Below are 25,303 nucleotides of genomic sequence, written 5' to 3'. Positions count from 1 at the left end.
TAGCAAATAGATTCAGTGTAATTTGTGACCTGTAAGTAACACTATTTTCTGTTAAATATGCCGTTTATATGAGTATTTCTTTTAGAAAGTCTTTCATTATGTCTCATGTTTTTTGTTTTGTTTTGTTTTGTTTTGTTTTAGTTTATTTATCTATTTGGAGAGAAAGAGCATGAGCAGATGAGGGACAAAGAGAGAGAGAGATAGAGAGAATCCCAAGCAGGCTCCACACTGTCAGCACAGAGCCCGATGCAGGACTCTATCTCATGACTGACCTGAGATCACAACTTGAGCCGATATCAAGAGTCAGACACCTAACTGACTGAGCCATTGTGCTCCTCATTGTGTCTCATGTTTCCTAAATTGCAGCTTTTCAAATACTACAGACAAGGCCATCAGTAAGCTTGTTCTATATCTTTACTCATTTTTCCATTTAATCTATAATTATTGAGAAATATGTTTCTATTTGTCAGTTTATTCTTATAATTGTGTCTATATTTTCCGACACATTTTGTGGCATTTTTGCTAGGTGTACATTGACCCTGTTTTAGTGTAATGTTCTAGTGACTTCTTGCTAGCATTATGCAGTGATCGTCTTTGTCTCTACTAATGCCTTTGGTCTTAGACTATATTTTTAGATATCAAAGTGACCACATTGTCTTCTGTTAGTGTTAGTTTTGTGTATCTTATTGCATGTCTTGATTTTAACCCTTTCATGTCTTTAGGTTTCCTTTGTGATTAATGAGAAGAGCATATAACTGGATTTTGTGATCCCCTTTCCCACAGTTTCACTTTTTGCAGTTTCAGTGACTGCCCATAAGTCAATGATCCTCCCTCTGACATCAGGTCAGAAGGTCAGCCTAATGCTAGGTCACAATGCCTACATCACTTGCCTCACTTCATCTCATCACATAGTCCTTTTATCATTTCACATCATCACAAGGTGAAGAAGGGTGAGTACAATACAATATTTTGAAGGAGACAATACAAAACTTTTATTACAGCATATTGTTACATTTGTTCTATTTTATTGTTAATTTTTGTTGTTGATCTCTTACTATGCTTAATTTATAAATTAAACTTTACCAAGGTATGCATGTATAGGAAAAACAAACTATACATAGAGTTCAGTTGCTATCTGTGGTTTCAGGCATCCACTGGGGGGGTCTTAGAATGTATCCCCCTTAGATAAGGACAACTGTATTATTTACCCAATCTGAAAAACTTTTTCTTTTAACTCCATATTCAAACTGTTTACATTTACTGGTATTATTAAATTATCTGAATTTGTTTCTACTATTATTGTGTTTTCTATTTTGTTATGTTCTTTCTTTGCTTCCTTTTTTTTCCTCTTTTCATCATTCATATTAAATTGATTACATTTTAAAGTATTCTCTAATTTCCTCCTACTGGCATAAGATTTTTAATCTAATTTTAATTTTAATTAATTTTAATCTAATTTTAACTTCCTCCTACTGGCTCCATTGGATAAGCATCCCACTTTGGCTTGGGTCATGATCTTGTGGTTCTTGAGTTTGACCCCCACATTGGGCTCGCTGTGGTCACCCTGTCAGCACAGAGCCAGCTTCAGATCCTCTTTTCCCCTCTCTCTCTGCCCCTCCCCTGCTCACATCATCTCTCCCAAAAAATAAATAAAACATTTTTTAAATAAAAATAAATAAAGAAGAATTTTAAATTCTAATTGTATTAGTTAAGAGTTACTCCTACATTTTTAACATGGCTACCTAAATTGGCAATATCCAAAGTTAATCTCTACCCTCCTTCCAAATAAGACAAAGGCTTTACAGTGTTTTACTTTATCTGCCTCATTCTCATGTTGTGATTGTTCCATCATTTTCTTACATTTAATAGTCATATCTGTTAGTGATTTTTATAGTTATAGTCATTTTTCTTTCCTTATTCTGATTTACCAATATTTTTTTAAATTTATTTATTTTGAGAGAGAGTAACCATGAGTGGGTGAGGGGCAGAGAGAGAGGGTGAGAGAGAATCCCAAGCAGACTCCACACTGTCAGCACAGAGCCCAACATGGGGCTCAAACTCATGAATCATGAGATCATGATCTGAGCCAAGATCAAGAGTCAGACGCTTAACCAACTGAGCACCCAGGCACCCCTAATTTACCAATATTTTACACAGATGTTTTGCTGCTGTTGTGTTGTGTGTGTGTGTGTGTGTGTGTGTGTGTGTTTCTCATCTTTGTGTCCCAGTTCTTCTTGCTGAATTTAGAATCCTTCTTATGTAAGTGGTAATAAAAACAAATGACAATACCATATGATATCATTTTTTATCCATAAGATTGATGAAATCTAAAAAATTAACAACACTTGGGATACCTGGGTGGCTCAGTTGGTAAAGCACCAGACTCTTGGTTTCAGCTCAAGTCATGACCTCACAATTTCATGAGTTCAAGCCCCACATCAGGCTCTACACTGATGGTGTGGAGCCTGCTTGGGATTCTCTCTGCCCCCCACCCCTGACTCATGCTGTCTCTGTCTCTCTCAAAATAAATAAATAAACTTAAAAAAATTTTTTTTAATTAACACTTTGTGTTGGTGAGGAAACAGATGAATTCGTATATTGCTGATGGAACTGTGCATGAATATAAACTATATGAAGGCAATTTTGCAACAAGTATCAATATTAGTGATATATATACACTTGAACTCAGCAACTCCCTCTTTGGAATTTTATCCTACTGATATTCTTGCACATGTGTATTAATATGTTTATGTAAGGCATTGTTTATAAAACCAAAGACTTCCAATAACCTATAGGAGAAGACGGGCTAAATGAAATATGGTACTTCCATAAAACAGAATACTATATAGATATATGTTTCTAAGAGTAAAAAAATAATGTTCACAACAGTGGGTCTAAGGACCTGCTCTTTGTAAAAAATAGGGAACAGGAACATATACACATATTTGCTTAAATTTTCATAAAATTTCCCTGGAAGGACAATCATAAAGCTTGGAACATGGATTGTGCATGCAAGGGGTCTTGGTGAACCATGAGAAGGATGGGAGTGAGAGTTGCCTTTGTATACCTTTTTGTGGCTTTTGAATTTTAAATCACATTAATATAAAGGCCTATTCAAATAAATTGTATCTTTAAAAAAGGAAATAGTAAGAAGGTAAGCAGATAGAGGGAGTATAGGCAACTCTTTCAAAGAGTTTTGTAGTAAAGCTGGGCAGAGTCCATCTTTTCCAAAGCTTTGTGATGCAGGCAAGTTAGTAAATGTGTCTGAACCTCCATTTTCTCATTCTTAGAATTGATATAATAATATCTGTCACATAGGATTATCCTGAAGATAAAGTAAGAAGATACATGTCAGGCACATAGTATAGCACTAGAATGATTATTGGCATTAAAATTCTTAGAACTTGTTGGGGCACCTGGGTGGCTCAGTCAGTTAAGTGTCTGACTTTGGCTCTTGTCATGATCTCATGGTTTGTGAGTTCGAGCCCCGTGTTGGGCTCTGTGCCAACAGCTCGGAGCCTGGAGCCTGCTTCGAATTCTGTGTCTCCTTCTCTCTCTGCTCCTCCCCAACTTGTGCTCTCTCTATGTCTCTCAAAAAATAAAGAAATGTAAAATAAAATAAATTTAAATTATTACAACTTTTAAGTCCATAAAACTCTAGTTTCAAAACCCAGTATTTCCTAGGACCACCAGATGGGCATCAGACTCAATAAGATGGGTGCTTTTTTACTCAGCACCAAAAACTGGGAAGATCTTTGTTTTCCCTACACCCTAGTCTTTTCCCCAAAATTCTGACAACTCCACTCTTCCTCCTCTTGAATCACAACTGCACTGTGGACTGTAAGTTGGCTACCCTATTGGGCTGGGGCATAAAGGACTTGAAATTCAACTCCATTTCCACACAGGGCAAAGCAGATGGAATGGGAGGTTTTCTGGGGGCTCCAAAAAAAGTCTATGAGAGTTTCCTAAGGTCTCCCTTCTTCCTTTGGAAAGATTAAAATATGACTGAATAGAAAAGATGCTGAAGGTAAGTGACAAGATGGGGAAGTTGAGGGGCCAGAAGATCAAATGGCATTGGAGGGTAGGTGGGGTGAATGAAAAGAATTAGAACTTGGGCAATCCCTATCAAAATAACACCAGCATTCTTCACAGAGCTAGAACAATCCTACAATTTGTATGGAACCAGAAAAGACCCCGAATAGCCAAAACAATCTTGAAAAAGAAAACCAAGCGGTGCCTGGGTGGCTCAGTCAGTTAAGTCAGTTCTGGCTTCAGCTCAGGTCATGATCTCACAGGTCGTGGGGTCGAGCCCCGCATCAGGCTCTGTGCTGACAGCTCGGAGCCTGGAGCCTGCTTCAGATTCTGTGTCTCCCTCTCTCTCTGCCCCTTCCCCATTGGTGATCTCTCTCTCTCTCTCTCTCTCTCTCAAAAATAAAGAAAAAGAAAACCGAAGCTGGAGGCATCACAATCCTGGGCTTCAAGATGTATTACAAAGCTGTAATCATCAAGACAGTATGGTACTGGCACAAAAACACACCCTCAAACCAATGGAACAGAATAAAGAACCCAGAAATGAACCCACAAATGCATGGCCAACTAATCTTTGACAAAGCAGGAAAGAATATCCAATGGAAAAAAAGACAGTCTCTTCAGCAAATGGTGCTGGGAAAACTGGACAGCGACATGCAGAAAAATGAACCTGGACCACTTTCTTACACCAAACACAACAATAAACTCAAAATGGATGAAAGACCTAAACATAAGACAGGAAGCCATCAAAATCCTAGAGGAGAAAACAGGCAAAAACCTCTTTGACCTCAGCTGCTGCACAGCAAAGGAAACAATCAGCAAAACTAAAAGGCAACCCACAGAATGGGAAAGGATAATTGCAAATGACATATTGGATAAAGAGTTAGTATCCAAAATCTATAAGGAACTTATCAGACTCAACACCCAAAAAACATATAATCCAGTGAAGAAATGGACAAAAGACATGAATAGACACTTCTCCAAAGAAGACATCCAGAGAGATGGCCAACCGACACATGAAAAAATGCTCAACATCACTCATCATCAGGAAAATACAAATCAAAACCACAATGAGATACCACTTCACACCAGTCAGAATGGTTAAAATTAACAACTCAGGCAACAGCAGATGTGGAGAAAGAGGATCTCTTTGGCACTGCTGGTGGGAATGACAACTGGTGCAGCCACTCTGCAAAACAGTATGGAGGTTCCTCAAAAAATTTAAAATAGAACTACCCAGCAATTGCACTACTAGGTATTTATTCAAGGGATACAGGTGTGCTGTTTCAAAGGGGCACATGCACCCCAATGTTTATAGCAGTGCTATCAACAATAGCCAAAGTATGGAAAGAGTCCAAATGTCCATCAACGGATGAATGGATATATTCATTCATGTGGTATATATATACAATGGAGTATTACTCGGCAATCAAAAAGAATGAAATCTTGCCATTTGCAACTACATGGATGGATCTGGAGGGTATTATGCTAAGAGAAATTAGCTAGTCAGAGAAAGACAAATATCATATGACTTCACTCATATGAGGAATTTAAAATACAAAACTGATGAACATAAGGGAAGAGAAGCAAAAAATAATAGAAAAACAGGGAGGGGGACAAAACATAAGAGACTCAAGTATAGAGAACAAACAGAGGGTTGCTGGAGGGATTGTGGGAGGGGAGATGGGCTAAATGGGTAAGGGGCATTAAGGAATCTGCTTCTGAAATCATTGTTGCACTATATGCTAATTTGCATATAAATTAAAAAGTAATTAATTAATTAATTTTAAAAAAGAATTAGGACTGCGGAACAAACCAGAATTAATATCTGTGGTTACCAAACAGACCACACTTGTAGGCATTTGCCTAAGGTCCACACTTTCACCACCAGGGAACATTTTCAGAACGTGTCCCTGACATCAGGTCTACCTGGGAGTTTCCTTGAGATAGCCATCTTTCAAGATATCCTAAGATCCTAAGGTCTGCTACAACTTTCTGACCTGCCCATCTGGATGCCTGAGTTTTCTTCCCAGCTCAATCACTGACTAGCCGTGTGATTTCAGGCTGGTTTCCCTTTCTTTAAAATAAGATTTGACTGCTAGTTATTTTTAAGATGACTTCCAGGCTTAAAGTATTAGGAATCTATGGGTGTCATTATAGTGAAGATATCAAAGAATTTTAACAAATTATCTTCTTCCAGAGGGCTACAGTTTCCATAAGGTTGAGAGATACAGGAATTATTATTCCTATTGTATAGAGGAAGGAAGGAATCAGACCAGATTTCTCTCCCTCCAAACAGGTATTTCATGCTCAGTGATAGTCAAGACATAAACAGCAGAATGAAGCAAAGGCTTATATGCATAAGAAGCTACCTACTTTCACCCCACCCTGTTCCCAACAGTTGCCAGGCAAAAAAAAAAAAAAAAAAAAAAAATCCAGAACAGCAGACATGCTGGCTAGTTCATTGCTTGAACTGGAAAGTACCTGCTGTTTCTGGAAATGTGAAAGTTTCTCTTTCCTAGAATAGGAACCTTCAAAGGTAAGGCCTTCCCAAAAGGCAGTAATGTACATGGCTTTGAATCTTCAGTGCTTGGCGTGTGTAGGGAGAACTGAGATTTATTCATTTGTGCAACAGACATTTGTTCATTGTCTACTATGAATGGAGCCCTGTGCCAGGTAGTCAATAGGAAGCTTAATAAGAAAAACAGCCTTCCATCCAGGAGTTCATGGTCTAGTGGAAGAACAAAGGTGTGGGAGGATAGTTTAATAAAAGCTGTGAAAAAGGCAAGCTCTGGAGCAACAAAAGTACTTTCTCCAGACTAAGGAGATAAGGAAAGTCTTCCTAGACCCGACCACTGAGTTAAATCTTGAAGAACTTGGGATAAATTGGGAGGGTGGTTCAGGGAATGGGAAGAACACACCATATGCAAAGGCACAAAGAACTTAGGAGGGCAGGAAGTTAGCTGTGGCTGAAGCTTAACACAACAGGAAAGGGGGCTACAAATGGGCTGGACCACCTTGCATACTCTGAGGAAGATCTGAGCAGAAAAGAATGAAGATCACTTGAAGGACTTCACAGAAGTGACATCACCCTATGTGTCTGCTAGGAAAACAATGACTTCGTGAATAATGGCTGGAGGAGATGAACCAATGGTGTGGAAATTTCTTTGGAGATGAGATCATATAAGACTAAATGAAAGTTGTTTGTTTTAGTTTTTATTTATTTATTTTGAGAGAGGACAGAGAGAGCTTAAACCGGAAAGGGACAGAAAGGAAGAATTCCAAGCAGGCTCCACACTGTCAGCACAGAGCCTGATGCTGGGCTCGAACCCACGAAACCATGAGATCATGACCTGAGCTGAAATTAAGAGTCGGATGCTCAGCTGACTGAGCCATCCAGATGCCCCTAAGACTAAAGACAAGTTATAATAACAACGGGACTAGAGACAGAGAGTGGATTCAGAGCCATTTACCTGATCTGATTATGAATTCAAGATTATGAACACAAGATATAATATAATTTGTTGGTTGAGATTGTGGACTCAGAGGTCAGGCCTGGATTCAACTCCAACTCCACCACTGTATAACCTTGGAAGTTATTTAATCTCTTTGAGACTGTTTCCTCATCTGTAAGATGGGGATAATAACAACCAATCTCATAGAGTTGAGAGGAAAAGGACTAAATATGATAATACCTGAAAAACATTTAGCATAGTTCTTATTCATATTAAAACTCTAATAAATGGTAGATATTATCAAATGTCTTATTAACACTGTTAATTAGGGAACTGTGCTCTACTCCCACCCCATACTCTACAGACATCAGTGAGAATGGGGAAAGATACAGAGAGGCAACCTGGTGAATATTTATGTCATATTGGCTAATATTTATCTGAAAGAACGGATAAGACACTGATAGGATAGCTGGCAAAGTAGTAGCTACGGTTACCTCTGGAAAGTGAAACAAGGGTTAGTTTTACGAATATGTGCCATTTACGTAATAAGAAAACAATTTTTTTGTAATATGACTTTATTTTTTATTTTTTAAAATTTACATCTGAATTAGTTAGTATATGGTGAAGCAATGATTTCAGGAGTAGATTCCTTAATGCCCCTTCACCCATTTAGCCCATCCCCCCTCCCGCAACCCCTCCAGCAACCCTCAGTTTGTTCTCCATATTTATGAGTCTCTTTTAATAAGAAAACAATTTTTAAATAGATGTATTATATCACAATACACTACTCAGCACCAGGGAAATGGTCACAGATAACACCTCCCCCCCCCCCCCCCACTGCCAGCCGCAATAAGAGCACACGTGGTCCAGACTTCCAGCATGCTCCCAGACTCCAGGAATGACTACCCAGAGACACGAGCCCAGGGAAACTGAAAGCACGAGCTGCTCTGGGTCACGGAGGTGGCCATGAGAGGGCTTGGTGTCCTGGGGCCTCAGTCCTCCAGTTGTGTCTGCAGCAGACGGGAATAGAGGTCCTGCCCCTCGGCGAGCTGAGTGTGCTCCAGCAGCTCTCCCTGCCTGAGCACCAGGATCTGGTCCGCACTCTGCACCGTCTGCAGCCTGTGCGCGATCACCAGCACCGTTCGGTCCCCGCGGGATCGCCAGTCCTGCAGCTGAAGGGGGAGGGTCACAACACCTCAGAAAGGTAAGAACGGGGTGGGCACCACGTCCCCAGTGGGCACCATCTCTTGTGGCACAGGGTGAAGAAAGCAAGAAAGACCAGAAAGTTGGAATGAGTGCAAGATAAACTGCCCTTCCCTCTCAGCTGTCCCACTGCAGGAGGCGGATACGAAAGGGAGCTGTGGAGAAAGAGGGGGTGTTCCCACACCCGGTATTCTCCATTCCATTCCCCACCCCCTGAAAAGGCACAGAGACTCATCCGCCCAATTCTGCATAGACTGGTCCTTCAAACGTGCCTCCGCAGGTCCCACTGTCCTGCCCTCCCACACCAGTACTTACAGACTGCTCACACTGGACGTCCAGGGCACTGGTGGCTTCATCCAGGATGAGGACTTGTGGGTCCCGCACAAGGGCCCGGGCGATGGCCAGACATTGTTTCTGTCCCACAGCCAACTGATTCCCTTTCTCCCCTACATCTGAAGAAATGGAGAAATACCCTTCTTCAGACACCAGTGGCCACAACAACATCCTCCTCAGGAGCAGGGGCAAGTGTACAACTGGTATTTCCCCTCGCACGCATCAGGGGGTATGAGAGCCGGTGTGAGGACCTGTGGGGGCTGCCCTCATAGAGGGAGCACGCTTCATTGAGGGAGCACTACTCCCACCGGCTGTTGGGAACAAAGATTCCCGGACAGGACGGGCAACTAAAGAACTCCTGGTGTTGGGGAAGGAGAAGTCGGAGCCAAAGCAAAGGGCAAGGAAACACCAGACATGGACTTGCGGGGACACAACCCACACCCCCAAGAATCTCCAGTTTCTCTTCTGACCGAAGGTACCTGAATCCAGTCCATGCTCCATCTCCTGTATGAACCTGTCTGCACTGGCACCACGGGCAGCAGCCATCACCTTCTCATCACCGCAGCTCTTCAGCCCATAAGCAACGTTGTCCCTCACAGAACCCGAGAACAGCACAGGCTCCTGCCCAACCGAAGCCACCTGTGCAGAGGCGATGGGCGCAGAGGGCTGTGCATAAACCCCCATGGCAGGGATCCTCCTTACCTCCTCATCTGCCTCCCTCAGAATGGACTCTTCATGGGGCGCCTGGGTGGCTCAGTCGGTTAAGCATCTGACTCTTGATTTCGGCTCAGATCACGATCTCACAGTTCATAAGATCGAGGCCCGAGTTGGGCTCCACGTGACAACATGGAGCCTGCTTGGAATTCTCTCTCTCTCCTTCTCTCTCTGCCCTGCCCCCATTCACACACACACACTCGCTCGCTCTCCAAATAAATGAACTTAAAAAAGAAAAAAAAAGAACGGGCTCCTTGTGTTTCTTCCACGGATCTCCCATGCTGTCTGCACATGTTTCTTCCCTCCTATCTCCTCCTAACCCTCTTCTTCCTCCCCACCCACCTGCCGGTGCAGGTAGCAGTGTTCATACTGGGAGACGGGCCTCCCGTCCAGCAGCACCTGCCCTTTAGTGGGCTGATACAGATTCTGCAGCAGGGCAGCCACGGTGCTCTTCCCAGACCCATTGGGTCCCACCAGTGCAGTCATCTGACCAGGACGTAGGGTGAACGTCAGCCCCTAGAAAAGTCAGGAAACAGTTAGAGGCTTGCCTCTGGACCCTCCCCTTCTCTTTCTATCAGAGGTAAGATCAACTTCTCAGAGGCAAATGGTCTACAGGCCTCGCCCCCTGGGAGCGAGGGGTCCAGGTTCCCTCCCCCTTTCAGACACCTTGAGCACAGGCTGGTCAGGGCAATTGGGATATGCAAAAGAGACATCTTGGAATTCCACAAGCCCCTGCAGAGTGGAAGGCGCCAGCGTCCCCAAAGGAGGCATATTTGGCTCTCGGTCCAGGTATTGGAAAACTTTCTCGGCAGCCCCTATGTTGCAGAGCATATCTCCACACATGTATACCAGGGCCTGGAAAACAGAAAGGGAGGGGTCAGCTAATCAAACGTAGCTTCCCCAGATGCCAACTCCCCAGCTCCTCACACACTCCCCTGCGACACCCTGGCCAAGTCTCTCCTCCCCTCATCCATAAAGGATCCCCTAGGGGCACCTGGGTGGCTCAGTGTGTTAAGCATCTTCAGCTCAAGTCATGATCTCACGATTCATGAATTCGAGCCTGGCGTCAGGCTCTGTGCTGACGGCTCAGAACCTGGAGCCTGCTTCAGACTCCGTGTCTCCCTCTCTCTGCCCCTCCCCTGTTCACATTCTGTCTCTCTCTCTCTCAAAAATGAATAAACTTAAAAAAATTTTTTAAAAAAAAGGATTCCCTACCTTCAAATGTATAATTTAGATGGAATTTAAAGGCAACCCAAAACCCCACTTCTGCCAATTCACAACGTAAAGGATGGAGAGGTCCACACCCCTCCCATATGGCACTATTTCTATCCCCAGACCCTTCCTATCACTGTTCCGTATCATTTGGGCACACTCCGTCTTGTCTAACTAGATAGATAGGGAGCTCCTTAAAAGCAGGCACGGTGCCCACCTCATCTTTACAGCCACCAGGGTACCTAGCCCAATTCTCCATACATGTAAGATGTTTCACAAACATCTAGGAAAATTATACAATTATACAATCAAGACCAAGTAACTAATTATTTTTTGAAAACCAGTAAATATTGGGGAAGAACTAAATGCTATTTTGCCTTTCCTACTCAACCTGTACCACCGGGTAACCAAAGAGCAGATGAGGGGAAGTCTCCCTGCATAGGCTAGTAAATGGAGGAAGGGGAATGTGTCTCTGTTTTGCAAATCCTAATAATTCAAGGGGTCTAGGCACTGAGCATTCATGGCTGACGCCCCCACACATATACACAAGAGAGAGATAAATGGAGTACATACACATATGTTACCTGTATGAAACCACTGTAGTGCATGAATTTGAAGAATTACTTGACTTTTTTTTTTTTTTTTTGGTGTGATGAGGGCTTTGTGGCCAGATTTTGTAAATATAGAGATATTTAGAGATACGTACTAAAGCATTTACAGATAAAACTATATCTTCAATTTGCCTCAAAATAATATGGGTGGGGGTACAGAGGAGACAGACTGGCCATGAGTTGAGAATTTTAAAGTAGGTGATGGGTACATGCAGATTCATTACAGTTTATCTTTTTTTTTTTTTTTTGCATACGTTTGAAATTCTCCATAACACAATGAGTTGGGAGTTGTTTTGTTTTGTTTTGTATTTTTAAGGGCAGCAGATAAAGCCAAAGGCCCAGAGGCCAGAGAGAAAAGAAAACAGGGGGACAAACAGTATGCACAGGTTCCTGACTCACATGCACATGCGTGGCCACCACCTCCTGGTAGAGCAGAAAGGAGAGCAGTGCACCCTGGGTGAGGTCCCCAGCCAGAATCTGCTGCAGTCCACGGTACAGCATCAGTGCCTGCATTCCCAAACGCAGCATCTGGAAGGTGAAAAGAAAGGCACTGAGAGGGGCACCTCAGTGGCTCAGTCCGTTAAGTGTCAGATTCTTGATTTTGGCTCAGGTCATGATCTCACGGTTTGTAAGTTCGAGCCTCGCATTGGGCTCCATGCTGACAGTGCAGAGCCTGCTTGGGATGTTCTCTCTCTGCCCTTCCCCTGCTCCCTGATCATGCTCTCTCTCTCTCTCTCTCTCTCTCTCAAAACAAATAAACTTAAAAAAAGAAAAAGGCACTCAGAAAGAGTCCACATTCTTTGCCCTCCCCACTCCTACCACATTGAACAGCAGAGACCCCAGGATGAGCTGGAAGTTTCCCATTGCTTTCCTTGCCCCTACCTAGGTCCTACCTCCCACCCCCCACCTCTCCTCACTCCCCCACACCCCCAGCCCCCTTAACCCCCACCCCCCCTCACCTCTCCCCTCCATCCCCTGCCATGCAGCCTTCTCACCCTCCGAAAGAGCCCATAGAGGGTATGTTCCAGGTCTCGTTGCCACCACAGCTGCCGGCATCGCTCCAGGGCCTCCTTATAGAGACAGATCTCCAGCTCCTCGGCCCCAAAACTGCGCACAGTCTGCAGCCCTCCAACTGCCTCTCGCACCACCTGCCCTGCTTTTGCCACTGCATTCTGGATCTCCTGGAGCACTGCCTGGAAAAGGAGGGCAGGGGATATGAGGGGCTGACTTGGGAGAAGATAGGACACCCCCAGGTCTCATTCCTGCCCTTGGGATGCTCTGCTGATCTACCTAAAAATATCAAACTGTCCTCTTTCACTCTTCTTCCATTTCTTTCCAGAAGGACTCATGACAGTAGAGAGGGAGGGAACAAAATATTACCAAGCTCTCAGTGCTAGATAGTGTGGGAGATACACGCTATTTGTGTTCCTTCATTTAAGGTAATTCACACCAGTTTCAGTGTCTGAATGAAGAAAGAAGGGGTAGTTTTCCTAAAGGGCCACAGCTAGTTAACAAAAGGTGGGGATGTAACTCAAAATGGATCAAAAACCTAAACCACAGCTAAAACCATAAAACTCTTAGAAGAAAACATAGGGGAAAATCTTCAGGACACTAGATTTGGTGATGATTGCTTGGATATGACACTTAAAGCACAAGCAACAAAAGAAAAAACAGATAAGTTGGTCTTCATCAAAATTAAAAACTTTCATGTATCAGAGGACTCCACCAACAGAGAGAAAAGGAAACCCACAGAATGGGACAAAACATTTCCAAATTATGTATCTGATAAGGGGCTAATCTCCAGAATATTGAAAGAACTCCTACGACTCAACAAGTAAAACACAACCCAATTTTTAACATGAGCAAAGGACTTAAATAGACATTTCTCCACAAAATATATAAAAATAGCCAATAAGCACATGAAAAGATGCTCAACACCACTAATCATTAAGGAAATGCAAATCAAAACCATGGTGAGATATCACTTCATAACCATTAGGGTGGCCCTTATTTTTTATTCTTTTTTTTATTTTTAATGCTTTTTATTTTATTTTTGAGACAGAGATAGAGACAGACAAAGCATGAGTGGGGGAGGGGCAGAGAGAGAGGAGGACATAGGATCCGAAGTAGGCTCCAGACTCTGAGCTGTGAGCACAGAGCCAGAGCCCGACATGGGGCTCGAACTCACGAACCATGAGATCATGACTTGAGCCGAAGTACTGAGCCAACCAGGCACCCCAGTCCTTATTTTTTAAAAAGTGGTACATATATGTATACAACAGAATTTTTTTCAGCCATAAAAAAGAAGAAAATCCCACGATTTGTGACAACACGGATGGAACTTGAGGGCACTACACTAAGTGAAATGAGCTAGACAGAGTAAGACAAATACTCTATGATGTCATTTATATGTGGAATCTAAAGAAAAAAAAATTTCACAGAAAAAGAGACCATCAGATCTGCAGTTACCAGAGACCGGAGGCAGGGGTGGCTCAGGTCGTGATCTTGCGGTTTGTAGGTTCAATAAGGGATTGATTAGAGGAAGGTGGTCAAAAGGTACAAACTTCCAGTTCTATGCTAAGTACTGGGGAATGTAATAAAGAAGAAACAAACAGAAGATAACAAGCGCCGGAGCGGGATATGGAGAAACAGAAATCTTTGGGTATTGCCAGTGGGAACGTAAAATGGTGCAGGCACTGTGGAAACCAGTATGGCGGCTCTTCAAAATATTAAATACAGAGGCACCATATGATCCAGTGATTCTACTGCTGGATATATGCCCAAAAGAACCGAATGCAGAGACTCCAACAGATATCTGCACACCCATGTTCACAGCAGCATTAGTCACTATAGCCAAAAGGGGGAAGCTACCCAAGTGTCCAGCAACAGATAAACAAACTGTGGTCTATGCATCAATGGATGATTAGCCTTGAAGCGGAAGAAAATTCTGACACGTTCTACCACATGAATGAACCTGGAGGACATTACAGTAAATGAAATAAGCCATCACAAAAAGACAACTACTGTATGATCCCTCCTGTATGAGATACCTAGAGTAATCAAATTCATAGAGACAGAAAGTAGAATGGTCATTGCCAGGCGCTGGGAGGAGGGGAAATGGGGAGTTATCATCTACTTAGGTACCGAGTTTCAGCTCGGGAAGATGAAGAAAGTTCTGGAGATGGAGGGTGGTGATGGTTGCACAGCAATGTGGAATGCACTTAATGCCACTGAAATGGCATAATTAAAAACAGTAAAAATGGTAATTTTTACATTATATATACTTTACCACAATTTTTCTAAAAAGAGAGAAAGTGGAGCTGATATTCAGACTCAGGACTTCCTGACTCCATGTTTCTACTTTTCTCTACACTCCATCCAAATTCCCTCCCCGAATTATAAAGGGGAAAATTCTATCTAAAACCCTCTAAGACAGCACTTTAATCTTTTGTGGGGAAGGTATGTACAGACTCCTTTGAGAATCTGATAAGAAGTTATCCTCTCCCGGGGCGCCTCGGTGGCTCAGTCGGTTGAGTGTATGACTTCGGCTCAGGTCATGATCTCAAGGGTTCATGAGATTGAGCCCCATGTTGGGCTCTCTGCTGTCAGCATGGAGCCTGCTTCTGATCCTCTGTCCCCCTCTGTCTGCTCTCTGTATGCTATTTAAAAATAAGTAAAATATTTTTTAAAAATTAAAAAAAAAAGTTTATCCTCTCCCCAGAAAAATGCTCCCTCTCCTTCCTGTCCCCTTCTCTCTCTCTCTCTCTCAAACACACACATACATACACACACACACACACGTGCGCACACACATATGCACACACACATTTATATAAAGTCCCAGGGGTCAGGGCCCTTCTGAAGCCTGTCAGAATTGCTGCTCTTGGGGCTGAGAAGAGAAGACCTTTGGGAGAGCTTTCTTCTCCCCTGGGGATTCCCCAACAGCCACACATACCTGATGGCGGACATTGTACATCTTTTCACCAGCTATTACCAGAGGCATCTCGAGCAAAGAGAGGAGGGTGAGTCGAGGGGACAGGCTGATCATGAAGCAATACAGCCCCACCGTTTTGACCAGGCTTCGCAAGAGCACATTGGCATTAAAAGCAAGCCACTGGCTCAACATTTTGGTATCCGAGCTCAACCTTGAATTCAGTTCCCCTGGGGAGGACAGAGCCGGTGAGGAAATGGTGTGTAATGGAAGAGCCCCAGAGACACCCCCCGCCCCGACCCTCCCCATTGACACAGCCCCCTCATCCAAACACCCCCCTCAGTTGCAGAGAGATGGGTGGAAGCCACCCCACTACCCTGTCCCAAAGAGAGCACAGCAGCTCCTTGTGCGGCACGGCAGGTGGAGGCGGGAAGAGAAACTGTTTGGGGGCAGGGAGGGGTAGTGGTCACTGAGGGGCAAGAAATGTCCAGGGGAATCCCACACCTGGACTCCAGGCCCCACCTGTCTTAGTCTCCTGGAAGAAACTGAGGTCCTGGCGCAGAAGGGAGGAGAAAAGCTGCTCCCTGACCCGCACGTTGATACTGGACTCGGTGAAGGTGAAGATGCCTCCTCGGGAGCCTGCGCACAGGGAGCTGTGGGGTAGGGAGGAGAAAGGGGATGAACAGGAAAACAGATGCAGGAAAGGAGGAAATGAGTGAGGGAAGCAGAGGAGAAATCACGGAATGAAAAGAAATGCAAGGTTGGAGAAAGTGTACCACAAGAGGCAGAAGAGAAACAGAGAGGGAGACAAGGGGAGGGGCAGGAATAAACAGAGAAAGAAAAAACAGGTCATGGTGAGCTAGATATGGGAACAAAATCATAACACAAAGAAATCCGTGAGCATTTCTGGGGTTCACTCCATGCAAGGCACAAGGGAAAACTGTAACAGCAATGAAGAGATGTCGTCAAGAGAAATAGCCTATGACTTGCTTCTGACCTGGCCTCCTTCGGTGCTGTCCCTCCAGCCTTCCCCTCTGTCTTGGTCTCTTTCCTCCCCACTCTGAAGTCTTTCTTCCTCGTCCCACATACTTTATTGTGGGAACCACAGCAATGAATCCCCTTGCCCTCCCATTCTCTGGAGCCCCAGAGTCATGCTGTTCCCTCATCTCTGCTGTCCCTGTGGTTGAGAATTCCTCTTAGACCAGCCACTTTTCCAACAAAACTTAAAGGAAAAATGTGAAAGCACAGAAGCAAGTACTTCACAAAATATGGCTTCTAACACAAACCTAGTTACTCTGTTTAGAAGGCTGCTGGGGTCGTCAGATGTAAAATGAGGAGGGTTTGAACTCTGGAGATCACAGTGAGAATGGACAGAAAAGAGCCACAGGAAAAACACCTTGAAAGCAGAGAGTGATGGGGCTAGTGTCTGAACATCAAAAAGGCATCAATGATACTGCTGCTTGGAGCCTAGGAAACTGATCATTTCATAAATGGGAATAAGAAGAGGAAGCCACTTTCAAGAAGACCAGGAGGGAGTATGATACATTTGGAGCTCTGGGTATGTGGAGTGTGAGATGAGAGTGGGTTATCCAATGGGAATGACAAGGAGGCAACCGGATTATAAGATTGGGGCTGGGTGTAGAAATATGGATCCCAGGGGCACCTGGGTGGCGCAGTCGGTTAAGCGTCCGACTTCAGCCAGGTCGGGGTCTCGCGGTCCGTGGGTTCGAGCCCCACGTCAGGCTCTGGGCTGATGGCTCAGAGCCTGGAGCCTGTTTCCGATTCTGTGTCTCCCTCTCTCTCTGCCCCTCCCCCGTTCATGCTCTGTCTCTCTCTGTCCCAAAAATAAATAAACGTTGAAAAAAAATTAAAAAAAAAAAAAGAAATATGGATCCCGGAGTCACCTGCACAGATGAGCTGAGCTCGCCCAAGAGGAAAACGCTTTCTTAGAATCAAAGAACTGGGTCATGAGGAAAGACTATATTTGAGGGTCCAGAGAAGGAGAAAAATTCTCCAGAGGATATAGAGTGGATTGGGAAGTATAAAGGGAGTCTATAAAAGCTAACTGAAGAAAGAGATCAATAATAAGAGATTATTCAAATGCCAAATGCTACAAAGAAGCAAAGAGAATAGAGAACTGATTAAAAAAAAAAAAAGCAGTGGCTTGACCAATAAGTACTTTTGAGTAACTGGTTTCAGCAAAGGGTAGCAAGGATGGAATGGAAGTATAATGTTGGGTAAATACGGTGAATGAAAGAATGAGTGAATGGGTGTGTAAAATAGAATGGTGAATAAATAAACGCAGGCATATTTTAGTTTAACTATTTTATGCTTTGCGAACAAAAGGATATGAAAACAAAGTTAGGAAATGGAGGGTACCTGTAAAGATGTGGGACTACCAAATGGACCCAAACATCACCTACCTCACAACGGATATGACGCACATGGAAAAGATGGCGCTGGCAAAGGCATCAGGCTTGAAATCCCCTCCAAGGATGTCAATGACACGACCAGTATAGTAAGGGATCCATGTCTCCCCTGAAATAGGTATGAAGGAGAACAGATGAAGGTGCCGGCACCAAGGACCTTTGCCAACCCCCAATTCACGATGCCCTCTCCTGACTCACCCCACACGGCACCACCAAGGAAGATGAAGGCCAAAAGGAGGAAAGGCAGGTCTGGCCTGGAGAGCTTCAGCAGCTTCCACATCAAGTCTGTGTTGTTCTCCTGGCCCTGCTTCTCCTGGGCTCCTGGAGAGCTCAGCAGGGCCCACATTGCCCAGCTTAGCCCCGCAGCCCCATACTCCAACAGCAGCCAGCTCCAAGGGGCCGAAGCCACTCTGACTGGGGGAGCACTCAAGGCTCCAGGGACCAGAGCCCTCAGGGAGAGAAACAGCGGGATCACCAGGCAGAGAGGGGGCAGCAGTGTTCTCACCAATCCTAGCAGTCCTCCCACCTGTAGCAGCCACCAGAGCCCTCCGAGTCGCAGGGTCCCCTCCAGCCACAGGCCTGGAAGCCCTCGGGGAAACAGAGCCCCTAGAGTCCCCTGAAGCAGCCACAGTAGAGCCAAGTCGGCCAGCAGCAGGAAGGCCCAGGGTCTCAGGCCACAGAAGCGCATGGTGTTATCTACGGGTGGAAGATGAGGAATTACAGAAGTGGGGTCCCGATCCTCGCGCTTAGCCTCACCATCCCGACTCTGCCCAACCCGCCCATCGGCTTCTCATTTTACCCACCCCTACCCTGAAAGATCCCCTGGGTCCCCGGTGCCCGTAAGTACGTCCCTCCTACCATACAAGGCATTCTGCCGAGCAGAGGGAGCCTCATCCTTTTTTTTTTTTAATTTTTTTTTAATGTTTGTTTATTTTTGAGAGAGACAGAGCATGAGCGGGAGAGGGGCAGAGAGAGAGACAGAATATGAAGCAGGCTCCAGGCTCTGAGCTGCCAGTACAGAGCCTGATGCGGGTCTTGAGCCCCCAGACCGCAAGATCATGACCTGAGCCTAAATCGGTCGCTTAAATGAGCCACCCAGGCGCCCCAGGAGCCTCATCCTTTAAAAAAAATTCCCGTGACCCCCGACCCCGACCCCTCCCCTCCCACACCCGTCCGCCGCAGCCGAGTTCCGAAGAGCCGCCCTGCGGTCCCCGCCCGGCTCCCTCGCACTCCCCGGGGTCCAGGGGGACGGGCAGCAGGGGGCGCGGAGTGGGTGGCGGGTCGGGATGCGTCCGTTAGCGCTCCAGGTTTCCGGCCGCACGAACTCACCAGCGGCGGCTTCGGGACTGCAGTTCCGGAGGGCTTTCTGCTACGTGCTGAGCCCCGAGCTCTGAAACTCGCTCGCCCAGGCTCACCTTCGTTTCCCCCTTCTGTCTGCCCGCGACGCTCCTCGAGCTGGGGAGTCCCGGCGCCCGCCGCTTTCGCTTTCTCTTCCCCAGACCCAGCCCCGGTTCCGGGAAGGGCCGCCAGCAGGGGACGCGCGACACCTGCCGACCGCGGAGCCCCAGTGTGGAGCCGGACGAGCATTCGCCAAGCCTGGCAGTGAGCTTCCTGCCCTTAGCAACAGTTACTCTGGAACAGAACACTGTTGCTCAAGTGTTTTAAATTGTCATTAAGTAAAATAAAGCTATTTCAAGAGCTGAGATGTTTTGTCATTGGAGAACCACTAGATTTTCTCGCCTCAAGCTCTTACTACCTGAAGCTCTGGTCCTATTTTGAGATCTGCCTCTTCCTCCAACCAAGCCCCAGTTTTAGGGTCTGGGATCAAAACACGGCCAGATCTTGAGCGGAAAACGCTCAGGACCTCTCCTAGATAGAAGGTTCCAGACACTTTCACCAGGGCCTACGTGGGTTTCCACTTAACCAGATTTTGAGCCAAAAGGCCCTGATTCTTCATTTTCATCTGCCCCCTCAACATAGTACCTTGAGCAGAGCACTTGTTCAGATGCCTCTACATTTGCGTTTCAAATTACGTTGGGAGCACCTTTGGCATATGAGGAAAATGGACTTTTTTCCTGGCGTATTTTAACAGTGATTAAGCCGTAAACAGTATTCTAAATCCCACCTGACCCAGGGCCCATCTATGGAACATGCAGGTTTGTTTATTCCAGAAATAACTCTTCAGATTGAAACAACCTGCCAAACTCAAAATATCCCCAAAGTAAGGATCACTTGCATTCCAAACTACCCCTTTGTTACTGGGGTGTTTACCAATGAAGCACTTCTGGTTTAAAGAGGGGTGGGGGGTTTGAAGTAGGGGGTTACTGAAATCACTCCAACCTTGCCATTCTGGGATTTGAAGGCTCTCTCCCTGTTGAGCAAAAGCTCCCTGTTCAGCTACTTCCTACTTTCAGGTTTGTCTTTTGACTAACTCCTTAAGAGGTGACATACCCCATGACACGCACCTCCAGCGTGACTCAAAAAATCTCCTCATGTCTGTTTCATATTTCTAACCTGCTTACTTTTTCTTCATATTCTCCTCTTCAGGGAGTCCTTTTCCTCTTCAGTCATGGTCCTGTCATCTTCCACCTGAGCATGACCCATTATGAAATGGAACCCCTAGTGTCCATCTTTGCATTCAATATCCAGTATCTCCAAAGTGTTATTTGAGGTAAATGGTACCATGTTTACAATCACCATATACATGTGAGGTGGAAGCTTTTTCATCTGACTTCACAAAGTCAAAAACAGTTGCTCTAGTACCCTACTCCCAGACGCCCAGACCATTAACAATGGACCACACAGGAGTCTTCAGGTCGCGTCCCTATAAAAAAGGATCCTAACCTAAACTAAATGGCAAATAGGTGTCCACAGACAATGATCGGCCTTCCTGGGGGCATGGAGAGAGGAGTGTGGAAGGAAAGCCCAAGAGAAATGTTTGCTGAAGCCCCATTTCTTAGGTAGGGGTTTGGGTCTCTTCTCAGGGAAAACTTCTCTATTTCCTGCCCCTCCGCCCAACAACCCCAGCCTCAAGCCCACTCGGCCACGACACACAGGCACTTATAACCATTTTCCTTTATTGTGTTTAGTGGGGCAACCAGAGGCTGGGGGAGGGGGAATGATCCTTGAAACAGAGAACACCCAATAGGGTAAAATCCACCCTGCCCCCACTGGCCGCTGGTTCGCTTCCACAGAGCTCAGGTCAGGCCCCTCTTTCCTGTGGGGTGTAAGCTGGCCTGGTCCCTGAGTCGGCCACGTTTTGCCAGAGAAGGCGTGTCTGGCCGCCGCCATTACTGACTAGCCTCCCGGTACCGGTGCAGCAGGTCACTGACGTCTGTACTTTCCAATTTCACCCAACCGTCTTCCTTCATGTGGTACACTGTGGGCAAATGAGAATGAACATGGAGTCACCTTTCACTTCACCAAGTTTCTGTCAATGGTGTTATGTGGAAGGTGACAATAACAGACGCTGAAACATAGGCTGCAAACATACCTTATTACTAGAACGTCATTGCCCCTCTTCTGATGCTGAAAACCTCCTCCTTACTGTGCCTCCCCTGACACTCCCAATCTCAAATCCCCCCTCCCCACCCGGGAGTGTGGTAGTGGTAGCATTGGTCTCTTACTATTGACAACACCTCCAGAATAGCTGTCTCGGTGGGTGGCGTAAACGATAGCCCTGCGGCCCAGCTCATAGGCCTCTTCAGGGCTCAGATCGGGCCGGTAGCCACTATCCATGACCCCATAGGCATAGGTGTTCCCACTGCCAGTGGAGAACATATTTCCTGAGAGCCGAGTCCCATCTGAATTCACATAGTAGAGTCCAGGACCCTATAGGAAGCAAGAAGGTTCCAGGTTGGTATTGGGGAGGGAGTTTTTAGTAACATATGGGTTCAAGTATGAGCCAAAAAAGTGGATAAAAGAGTTACTGCAGGACCGCATCTTAGTAACAATCACAGAACTTCAGGAGGAAAAAAAGTTGGAATCAGCTATTTTATCGAAAGGGACAAGCTTATGAAACAGTAGTCCACATCTGGACCCAGAAACAGCCCATGGATATGCCGGAACGGTTCTATAACCCAGTGTTCTCTGCGCCGCGCATCTTGTAGGGCAGGGAATGGGAATGTATGATGGGGAACCTGGCCTCTCATCTGTTCGAAGGCAATATGGAGAATGGAAAGCACCCACCTTCTTATCCCAGCCGCAGATCATACTGCCCATGGACAGGCCCATGCCCCGGTACTGGAACACCATGTTGGAGAGCAGTTTGGAGGCTGCCGACACTGAAATACGCTCCCCGTTCCGCAGATAGTACAGCCTGGGTACAACAGGGTAGGGGGGGCAGAACACTCAGAGGTGGCAGAAGGCTGGATCTCTGAGCAACCCACTTGATACACAGGAAGTGATTAAAGAGATAAGCATTTGGGAGGAATGGTTTTGTAGGATCTAAGGATCAGGGAGAGATTTGGGATTTAAAGTATCTAAACCACGTGAAGAAATCCTAGTAAATGATACCGTCCCACCAGGATTGATGATGCCAGGGCTAAATGACTGACAAATTATCTGGCTTACTAGCTGGAGCACAGGCTGAGATTTGGGAGAAGGCCTTTATCATCAAAAGGCTGTTTTGTGAAGTACTACATTAGCACAGGGGGAAAGGATGAGGAGCAGTGATCTGGAGGTTCCAAGATTCAGAACTGACCAAAAGGCTTAGGAGGGAGATGAGAGGCCTCGCCTACCTGCACTCCTTGGCCAGCAGACGCTCCCAGTACTGACAGTCCGCAGCAGAGCCAGACATGGTGCCAAGCAGGTAAGGGTTAATCTCAATCACCTTATTACACCTTAAGGTGGCTGGAAGAAGATGGAGGTGTTTTTTTTTTTTGGTTTTTTTTTTTAATTTTTTTTTCAACGTTTATTTATTTTTGGGACAGAGAGAGACAGAGCATGAACGGGCGAGGGGCAGAGACAGAGGGAGACACAGAATCGGAAACAGGCTCCAGGCTCTGAGCCATCAGCCCAGAGCCTGACGCAGGGCTCGAACTCACGGACCGCGAGATCGTGACCTGGCTGAAGTCGGACGCTTAACCGACTGCGCCACCCAGGCGCCCCAGAAGATGGAGTTTTGAGAGAGGAGGAATGACCCTGCAACTCTCCCTGTGTGTCCAAAATCAGTATCTGCTTCTGCCTTGGTGCAGATGTTGGGCTCCTGCTGAGAGGGGGGCCCAGCTCCCCAGGTTCTGCCTGCTGGAACACACACACTCACCGATGTAAGTCCCAGCAGAAGCACGAGAATCCACCGCCACAACTACTCCATGCTGGAACTTGAAAGCCAGCGTGGTGGTGCCATGGGCCATCTCGATCTGAACATTCCTTTCTCCATTCCCACCATGGGACTGGAAGAATTCAGTGGGCTAATGAGAGAGAAAAGGCAGAGAAAGGGGCACTGAAAACTTCTGAATCACGGGGCTCCAGGAAAGGGCTTAGGAGAGTTTTGAGAACGAAGAGATAGGCAGAGATTCTCCAGCCACCAATAACTGGAACGGTTAATAACCAATCTCTACAAGGAAATGACCTGGGAAAAGAAGAAGCACGTGACACCAACCTTTTCCATTTTCCAGCACAATAGATATGAAAGGAAATAAATGTTAGCCGTAACTAAACATTGTAAGGGTGGCTTTAATGGGGTTTTTTTTTCCATTCATAAGTCCTTTAACCCCCACAATGGGTGTTGTTAACAATATCCCCATTTTACAGAATCGATGCCCCAGACCTTGCTTGACTAAGTGATTGAGCCAAGACAGAACAGTTGAGTGTCTGAGAGGAGGCTAACAGCCAAAGTTCGCCGGTTTTCCAAGGCACTCCACGGCCCCTATAGCATACAATAGCCCCATGCCAAAGGCTCCGTGATTTGCGTGTGATGGAGAACTGGCAGGAAAGCTCTCTGGTCTTCCTCTACCACACCTCTAACTCTTTGCCCTAATCTGTACTTTCTAACCCTCAGGCGGTCGGCCCCTGATTCCCACGTGGCCCCCGCCCTGGCACCGCGCGCTGGACGCGGCTGTCCTTGACGGAAGGATGGCCCCCTCTGGGTTTCCTGGCCTCTGGGTGGTCTCAAGGGAGACCCCCCCATCCCCCTGCACCCTCCTCCCCGCCTTCCCTCGGGGTGTCTTACAGCCCTGACCTGCATTCCTCGGGGGAGGGCGAACTCCGGAGATCGCAGAGAGAAACTGTAGTGTCCAGGGTCCGAGCGAAGCTGACTGCCCAGGGTGGAGAAAGCGCAATCCTTCCTCTGCCCTCGGGGGGCTCCGCACACCTCCAGGAGCGCCATGATCGCCTAGGACCCGGAGATGTGTCGGAAAGGGGAAGCGAAAGCGAAAGCCCGCAGCCTTAAGGGGAGGGAAGCAGAATTTTTTCCGCATCCCCCTGCCCTTTCCAAGAAGAGGCCAGTGGGCGGCTGGAGACCAGGAATATTAGGAACAGGTTTCTCTGCGCCGCCCTTATACGGGTTGAGGAAACCATGGGTGATAGACTGTCAGAAGAAAAGGAGAAAGAGAGGGGGCGACTTCGAAAGCCCTCTTGGCGCTGAGATTTCAGTAGACACCAACACGCCGCCGGGCATCTTCTGGACACTCAGGAAGTGGGTATGGGATTTTATGGTCTTAAAAGCTTAGCCTCAACCAGAAAGCTACAAGTCAGCGAGAAGCAGGGAGCAGTTTCACCTCCGGGAGCTGCGGTGTTCATTGAAGCATCATTTTATAAAAGTAGGAGAAAGAGGAGGACGTGGGGGCAGTGAGTCTTGAGGACAGGTTCTGGGACAACCGGCAAAGGAATATACCCGCAGCGTCTGGGGGAAGGAGAAGGCTCAGTGTCTGAACCTTTCGACTTGGTCCCTCAGGGCCTCTCCCGGTTCAACGATCCCTCTAACCTACAGCCACCCGCAAGAACCGCCCTTTCTGCTCGCACCTCTTCGCACGACTCCCGCTCGACCGAGCACGGTGAGGGAACTTCTCTAAGCCCCGCCTCTCCTTGCAACCTGTGTTGGCCTAAACTGCCCGGCAACTGTTTACGTCACACGACCATGGCCCTCCCAGAATGGACGAGATTTACTAGACAACCCCGCCCACTAGGCTGAAATTACCCTCGGCAGGTGCCACTTCTGAGCCCGGTGAGCTCTGGGGGAAAGGACCCAGGCGGGGCGGGGCAGGTGGTAAACTGAGCTCAGCGCCTGGCGCGCTTGCACTTCCTCTAGTTGCGCTCGCCCTCCATCTTCCACCTCAGAAAGGCCACCGCTCCGAGCTGCAACTGCTAGTGCTTGGAGGGCGCTGTATTCCACTCTGACTCATCCTTGGGGGCGGACGTGGGAGCATGGGGAAGTGGCGGGGCAAC

General features: G+C 46.4%; 2 protein-coding genes and 1 long non-coding RNA gene across 4 annotated transcripts; 1 reads left to right on the top strand and 2 right to left on the bottom strand.

The window, feature by feature from the left end:
• Window positions 1-8,176: 8,176 nt before the first annotated feature.
• On the bottom strand, window positions 8,177-19,408 carry TAP2 (transporter 2, ATP binding cassette subfamily B member). 2 transcript variants are annotated; one of them, XM_047102786.1, is made up of 12 exons: window positions 19,247-19,408; window positions 18,116-18,613; window positions 17,912-18,026; window positions 16,011-16,141; window positions 15,513-15,718; window positions 12,517-12,750; window positions 11,957-12,085; window positions 10,401-10,589; window positions 10,077-10,250; window positions 9,500-9,659; window positions 9,003-9,139; window positions 8,177-8,656 (listed from the first exon to the last, which is right to left on the bottom strand). In XM_047102786.1, the coding sequence occupies exons 2-12, from the start codon at window positions 18,603-18,605 to the stop codon at window positions 8,477-8,479; spliced, it is 2,145 nt and encodes a 714-aa protein (XP_046958742.1). In that variant the 5' UTR covers window positions 18,606-18,613; window positions 19,247-19,408; the 3' UTR covers window positions 8,177-8,476. The 2 variants fall into 2 exon arrangements, with proteins under 2 accessions (XP_046958742.1, XP_046958743.1); XM_047102787.1 differs by having other exon boundaries at window positions 12,553-12,750; window positions 19,247-19,405.
• Window positions 19,409-20,977: 1,569 nt separating this feature from the next.
• On the bottom strand, window positions 20,978-24,302 carry PSMB8 (proteasome 20S subunit beta 8). Its single transcript, XM_047102788.1, has 6 exons — window positions 24,099-24,302; window positions 23,181-23,328; window positions 22,657-22,768; window positions 22,106-22,235; window positions 21,544-21,748; window positions 20,978-21,296 (listed from the first exon to the last, which is right to left on the bottom strand). Exons 1-6 carry the CDS (start codon window positions 24,243-24,245, stop codon window positions 21,208-21,210), a joined length of 831 nt encoding a protein of 276 aa, XP_046958744.1. The 5' UTR covers window positions 24,246-24,302; the 3' UTR covers window positions 20,978-21,207.
• LOC124528925 (uncharacterized) lies at window positions 22,679-23,143 on the top strand. Its single transcript, XR_006966255.1, has 2 exons — window positions 22,679-22,784; window positions 23,038-23,143. It is a non-coding gene; the product is annotated as an uncharacterized LOC124528925 (long non-coding RNA).
• Window positions 24,303-25,303: the final 1,001 nt, after the last annotated feature.

The sequence above is a fragment of the Lynx rufus genome, unplaced genomic scaffold, assembly GCF_022079265.1.
Source record: "Lynx rufus isolate CCGP_SWC_20201006 ecotype Redwood Valley unplaced genomic scaffold, mLynRuf1.p SCAF_6, whole genome shotgun sequence".
NCBI classification, from domain to species: domain Eukaryota; kingdom Metazoa; phylum Chordata; class Mammalia; order Carnivora; family Felidae; genus Lynx; species Lynx rufus.
Note: the sequence above shows the minus strand (reverse complement) of the source record. Positions and strands in the feature narration are given on the sequence as shown.